This window comes from Alosa sapidissima, chromosome 20 (genome assembly GCF_018492685.1).
Source record: "Alosa sapidissima isolate fAloSap1 chromosome 20, fAloSap1.pri, whole genome shotgun sequence".
NCBI lineage: Eukaryota > Metazoa > Chordata > Actinopteri > Clupeiformes > Clupeidae > Alosa > Alosa sapidissima.
The window spans coordinates 28591116-28598615 of NC_055976.1; the positions used below are offsets into that span (position 1 = coordinate 28591116).

Here is a 7500-nt window from a genome sequence, read left to right on the forward strand (position 1 = left end):
TCCTAACCGAACACATGAACCCTAATCCTAACCCTTACCCTAACTCTAACCCTAACTCTAATCCTAACTCTAATCTTAAACCTAATCTAACCCTAACTTGTCTAAACAAAAACCGAAGGACACTTAATAACAGAAGCGTTATATCATAAATGTTTATGACTTGTTTCGTTTATGACACTCTTGTATATCACTCTTATGTAGATACCTTCAAGTAAAGTGTAACCCTTTGCAATTTAGACATCTTCAGCCAGCAGGCCATTCACAGTAATGCATTATCCTCGGTTTCTCTGTGTGTGTGTGTGTGTGTGTGTGTGTGTGTGTGTGTGTGTGTGTGTGTGTGTGTGTGTGTTTCAGTCTAGGTATCAGAGGAGTTCTCAACAGGCATACCTTTACACACACACAAATACACACACACACACACACACTCTCACACACACACACACACTCACACACACACGCACACACTCTCACACACACACGCACACACACACACACACACACACTCACACACACACACACACACACACACATATATACACACACACCAATCACTCACACACACACACACGCACACACAAACTCTCTCTCACACACACACACACACACACACACACACTCACACACACACACACACACACACACACACACACACACACACACACCACTACACTGAGCTCGCCTGCCCTACTTCTCCTGCTGCGCTTACAGTAATAAGGCTTGTGCTCTGGTGCTCCAATAGGAACCCTGGAACCTGTTCCAATAAGACCTGGAGAATCTAATGAGAGTGAATGATGGTGAGGCTATTAGAGTGAGTGTGTGTGTGTGTGCGGTGTGTGTGTGTGTGTGTGTGTGTGTGTGTGTGTGTGTGTGTGTGTGTGTGTGTATGTGTGTGTGTGTGTGTGTGTGTGTTTGTATGTGGGTGTATGTACACACACACACACACACACACACACACACAGACTGTGCTTGATCTGATATATGTAATTATCTATCCAGATGACCTCTCCAGAGCTCTCCTGCCTCTCCTCTCCGGCTGACCTCCAGTGTGGTCCAGTTAGAGCAGGAGGGGAGAGAGAAGACAGACAGGCCACACACACACACACCACACACACACACACACACACACACACACACACACACATGTGCACACACGCAAACACAACACACACACATGGACAGACACACACACACACACACACACACACACACACACACACACACACACACACACACACACACATGTGCACACACGCAAACACAACACACACACATGGACACTCACACACACACACACCCATGTTCACACACACACACACACACACACACACACACACACACACATATACACACACAGGCTCTATCAGCAGGCTGTTAGCACTCATCTGTGACTCACATGAACAGGAGGTGCTGAAACACCCCAGTCACAGAGTTTACACAAGAACTCAGCTGGACCAGAGAGAGAGAGGGAGGGAGAGAGAGAGGAGGGAGGGAGAAAGAGAGAGAGAAATGGGGATCAGAGAGAGAGAGGGAGGGAGAGTCAATAGATTTAGACATTAATAGAGGGACTGTATAAGACAGAAGGTAGGGAAAGTGAGAAAAACAGAGAGAGAGATTAGGAAGAGGAGGAGGAGGAGGAGGAGGACCATCTGCAGCCCAAAACAGGACAACCCTCTAACACTACTTCAGTCCAGTTCTGCCCAATGGCACTGTCCACTGGGACTCAACTCAAACACAACTCACCACTTATGTTTGCTTACAGTTTTTTACAATTGTTTACACACGTTTTCAAAACTCTGTGTCTATTTTTCAAAACTCCACACACAAAACCCACAATTTCTCACACAAAATGCAAAATGCCTCAAATGGGGACCAGGGAGAGACACACACAGACCAGGTCGCCTCTCTGAGCTCATCGGCCTCAGTGGCACAGTACTGTCCTGGTTCTGGTCCTACCTTACAGGCCGGAAACAGTTCATCACCCTAAATGGCTTCAACTCTGATCCAGCACTCATCAGCCATGGCGTGCCCCAGGGCTCTGTGCTTGGTCCTCTGCTGTTCACCATCTACATGTTACCCCTGGGTCACATTATCCGTAAACATGGACTCAACTTCCACTGCTATGCCGATGACACTCAGCTTTATATCAGCACAAACCCCTCCTCCCATCTCCCACCCATACAACTTGTCAACTGTCTGCAGGAACTCAAATCATGGATGACCACAAACCTACTCAAACTCAACAGTAATAAGATAGAGCTCATGGTGGTGGCCCCTGCACCACTGCTCAGGAAAATTGGAGACCTGGCCCTGGTTGTGGATGGCTGCTCCATTTCCCCATCTACTGAGGTGCGCAACCTGGCTGTTATTCTGGACTCCACTCTCTCCTTCCGGTCTCACATCAACAATGTCACCAATTCTGCCTTCTACCACCTCAGAAGCATCTCACGGCTCCGTCCTTCACTCACACCTTCAGTAACTGAGACACTCATCCACGCCTTCATCACCTCCCGTTTGGACTACTGCAATGGTGTCCTGTCTGGACTGCCCACCAAGGCCCTTAGCAGACTCCAGCATGTCCAGAACTCAGCTGCCAGGGTTTTAACCCACACAAAGCCCTGGCAACATATCACTCCCATTCTCCAACAGCTCCACTGGTTGCCAGTGAAGTCACGCATCGCCAACAAGATCCTCCTGCTCACCTACAAATCTCTCCATAGACTCTCACCACAATACATCACAGATCTCCTCCACCCCTACACTCAGTCACGCTCCCTGCGGTCCTCTGACAAGGACCTGCTGGCCACCCCCCACACCAGGTTGCGGACTTTTGGGGACAGGGCTTTCTCTGTCAACGCTCCCACACTCTGGAACAGTCTACCACTCCATGTCCGCTCTGCCCCGTCCCTGCCCATGTTCAAAAAGCACCTCAAAACATTTCTTTTCACCAAGTCCTTTGACCCCTAACCCCCCCCCCCCCCCCCCCTCATTGTTAAGCGACCTTGGGTACCATGAAAGGCGCTATATAAGTCCAAATTATTATTATTATTATTATTATTATTATTAAATCTCCAGCAAAATGACACACTATATTCAAAATGTCAAAAACACATGTTTAAATCAAACATTCGCCTCACATTACAAACACTTTTGTCATAATATGACATTTTGGATACATCATATAGACACTGTTGTTCAAAACCTAACGCTCTTCTGTCTTTCATAGGCTTTATGTATTTCCATACAAGAGTGAAAGTTATGGTACAGAGAGAAGTTGAAATACACAGAATTATTGAAACCAAAAATAGTGATTTTTCGCCAAAAATTTGCTGTTACAAATACAGTATTTTACAGCAACAAGAACAAAGCAAAGCAAAATACAATGACCACCAGATGTACATGGAGTTCTGAAAAAGCTGATCTTGCCTACAGTTTTTTTCAAATGCTTACACACTAAATCTTTGCTTGTCACACAATTTTCTAAACATGTCTTCCAAACATCATAACCCCACACCAAATCTGCAAAACCATACACTAATTCTCAATGTTTGACTCAGTTTTCAATTGACTAAAACACATTTTGCAAAACACCACACACAATTTTCTACTTAACACACAAAAATCGAACAGGAAGTAACTTGATTTCATTTTTCAAACACAACCCATTAAAATGCCACACTAAATCACCAGTGCTTCACTCCCACTCGTCACATGTGCAAACACTCATCACTTTATTGAACACCAACGAATCATTGGCTTAGTATAGGCCTATAAATAGGTCAAATGTCAAGATGTCTGTTTTGAACAATGGATGACAACGCAGAAAGAGCCAGGAGAGGTGGAGGTAGAGGCAGAGGACGAGCACGAGGTGTTCGGGTTCGAGGAGGAGGAGTTGGAAGAGGAGGAAGGGGAGGAAGAGGAGGAAGAGGACGAGCTGGACGAGTTGGACATGGAAGAGGACGAGGGCAAAGAAGGGAAATAAGGAGAGCCGTCTCAGATGAGATTAGGGCTACATTGATTGATCATGTGATCAACCATGGGTTGACCATGAGGGAGGCTGGACTGAGGGTCCAGCCAAATGTAAATCGATTTACGGTGGCAGGCATTATCCGAACATATCGAAATGAGAACAGGTATGCAACGACTGTATCTACAGTAATATACTGTACACATAATAGTTATTTCAGCACAACTGAAAAATGCATACAATAGTAGTTCTTACTGTACTGTATCATGTTACTGTACTGCATTTCATGAATCATGAATGGCCAGTGTGGTGTGTTACAGTATCATATACTATGGTACAGCTTACTGCAGGAAGACATTTTTGACTATATGACATAGCACACATTCACTATGTTTATGAATCTTCTACAGAGTGGAAAGGCAAAGGAATCGTGGAGGGCGAGGGCGCAAATTCACCGACAAGCAAGAGACCGAAATCATAAATATGGTTCTGGCAAATAATGTGATTAGAATCCATCAGATCCAACACCATATTATAAATGATGCAACTGTTTTCAATAACATTGTTACAGTAAGCTTGTCCACAATTCATCGTGTCCTCCAGAAGAATCAGTTGCGCATGAAACAGCTATACAGGGTCCCATTTGAAAGGAACTGCGACCGAGTGAAGAACCTACGTCATGACTTTGTGGATGTATGTATGCAAAACCACTTCCAGTACATTTAGAATTGCACCTACCGAGCCAGATTACATGTAGTGTCTTGGTTTTTGCACATGTGTGTGTCTATATATCTGTATATATACTTTTGTCTCTTACAGAGAATTTTGGAGATGGATGCAGATGGAGATGTCCTCCATGAATATATATATATAGATGAGGTGGGCTTCAACTTGACAAAAACTAGAAGAAGGGGGAGAAATATCATTGGACAAAGGGCCATTTTGAATGTCCCTGGGCAACGTGGGGGAAACATTACAATGTGTGCTGCCATCACAAATAATGGTGTCCTGCATCACCATGCAACACTTGGCCCCTACAACACTGCTCACATCATAACTTTTCTGGATGCAATTCATCGCATACTTGTTCCAGGTCAGCAGAATCAAGATCAGCAAAGATTTGTGGTCATATGGGACAATGTCAGCTTTCATCGGGCCCATCTGGTCCAGAACTGGTTTGTCACCCATCCTCATTTCTCTGTTCTGTACCTGCCTCCTTATTCTCCATTTCTCAATCCAATTGAGGAATTTTTCTCCACATGGCGCTGGCGAGTATATGATCGTCGTCCCTATGCCCGCATTCCACTTCTCCAGGCAATGGAGGAAGCATGTGGCGACATTGACGCTGTCTCTATTCAAGGATGGATGCGCCATGCAAGAAGGTTCTTTCCTCGGTGTTTAGCGAGAGAGAACATAGCATGCGACGTGGACGAAGTATTGTGGCCAGACCCAGCCCGGAGGAGAGATGAAGCCTAGACACACACCCAACCCCCCAACTCCTACCCTCTGCCCAAGCAACACACACACACACACACACACACACAAATACAGTAATAATTTTGTTTACAGTATAAGTATTTGTTTGAAATCAGCTTTTTCCTGGATGTGTTTGGTTTCTGTCCAACTACATGTGGTAGTTGGATTTGTTTTATGTGCTGTACAAATATTCTATTCAATGCAGCAAATGATTTGGAAAAAATAAATATTTTTGGTTTCAATTCTGCTTATGTGTGTTGTGAGTATATTTCACCTTTTCTCTGCAGTTTTATATAGAAATAAACATAGAATTCCATGAAAGACAGAAGTGCTTTAGGTTTTGAACAACAGTGTGTACATGATGTATCCAAAATGTCATATTATGACAAAAGTGTTTGTAATGTGAGGCGAATGTTTGCTTTAAACATGTGTTTTTGACATTTTGAATGTTGTGTGTCATTTTGCTGGAGATTTGAGGCATTTGGCATTTTGTGTGAGCAATTGTTGATTTTGTGTGTGGAGTTTTGAGAAATAGACACAGAGTTTTGAAAACGTGTGTAAACAATTGTAAAAAACTGTAAGACGGAAATGACTGACTACTATCAAATTACTTTGCTTTTTCCAAAGAAAAGTGTGTGTGTGTGTGTGTTTATGTGTGTGTGTGTGTGTGGGGGGGGGGTTGTGTATGTATTCATAGGTCTATAGAAAAAATTATTGAGCTAATGGTAACTTGGGGAGACACAAAAATATAGTAAAAAAGACAAGTTTTACTGTACATAAAGTCGACTTTTTGTAGAACATTCTTTTCAAAGTATCTGCATTGGTTCTGAACATTTCAACCGCAAATCCTCTAGGAGCAGATTGAAAGGGTCCATACCTACATATAGAGTATATCTATTCATAGGCCTATACTAAGGCAATGATTGGATGGTGTTCAGTAAAGTAATGAGTGTTTACACATGTGAAGAGAGAGAGTGAAGCACTAGTGATTTAGTGTGGCATTTTGATGGGTTGTGTTTGAAAAATGAAATCAAGTTACTTCCTGTTCGATTTTTGTGTGTTAAGTAGAAAATTGTGTGTGGTGTTTTGCAAAATGTGTTTTAGTCAATTGAAAACTGAGTCAAACACTGAGAATTAGTGTATGGTTTTGCAGATTTGATGTGGGGTTATGATGTTTGGAAGACATGTTTAGAAAATTGTGTGACAAGCAAAGATTTAGTGTGTAAGCATTTGAAAAAAACTGTAACGACAGAGAGAGAGAAAGAGAGACAGAGAGAGAGAGTTTTCATTAGGGTACAATTTAAGTTTGATGGGTTTGTTGAATTAGAGATGTGACTGTGTGTATCTCCTGGCTGTCACACACACACACACACACACACACACACACACACACACACACACACACACACACAGAGAGAGACACACACACACATGCAGAAGCAACAAGAAAGCAGCATACCATCTGTACCTGTAAAGATGTCCTCTTAGGTGGCGTCAGCCTGGACGTTGGTTAGACCTCTCAGCTCTGCAAACAGCCACTGCAAATAAATCCAGAACACTCATGTCAGATATCTGTGGGAGTGTGTGTGTGTGTGTGTGTGTGTGTGTGTGTGTGTGTGTGTGTGTGTCAGTGTGTGTGTGTATGTGTGTGTGTGTGTGTGTGTGTGTGTGTGTGTGGTGGCTGGGTCTAAATTAAGAGCCACCTGTCAATCACATAACATACAACTGGGAGCTTGTTAACTCAGTGGAAATGTAAATTTATGTAAACATGACACACTTTTCTACTTGAGCAATTCATTTGTCTGCATATGCTCTCAGTTATATAACAATCAACTGGCAGTGTGGTGGTGGTAGCTCATTGTTCAACAACATCTACATTTGATGATGCACAGTTCTAGCTGCTAGATCATTTGGGTAGGGGGGCACAGACCAGCAACAACGGGCAAGTCATTAGCCCTTTCCCTGATTCCCAAAAGATCAGGAATGACTGTTCATGTACACACACACACACACACACACACACAGTCCTTGAGCCAGTCCCCCCCCCCCCCCCCGGTATA

At 43.6% G+C, this 7500-nt stretch overlaps 1 protein-coding gene across 2 annotated transcripts in view; it reads right to left on the minus strand.

Annotated features, from left to right (window-relative positions):
- Positions 1–7500, minus strand: part of LOC121694895 (tetraspanin-18-like) — a 39437-nt gene that overhangs the window by 11101 nt on the left and 20836 nt on the right. Inside the window, exon 2 of one of the 2 annotated variants that reach the window (XM_042075306.1) lies at positions 6909–6978. Coding sequence is in view for 1 of the 2 variants with exons in the window: in XM_042075305.1 (XP_041931239.1) it covers positions 6900–6902 (3 nt within the window). In the remaining variant the exon portion in view is untranslated. Of the gene's footprint in view, positions 1–6899; positions 6979–7500 lie in introns of both variants that reach the window. The other variant, XM_042075305.1, reaches the window with a different exon arrangement.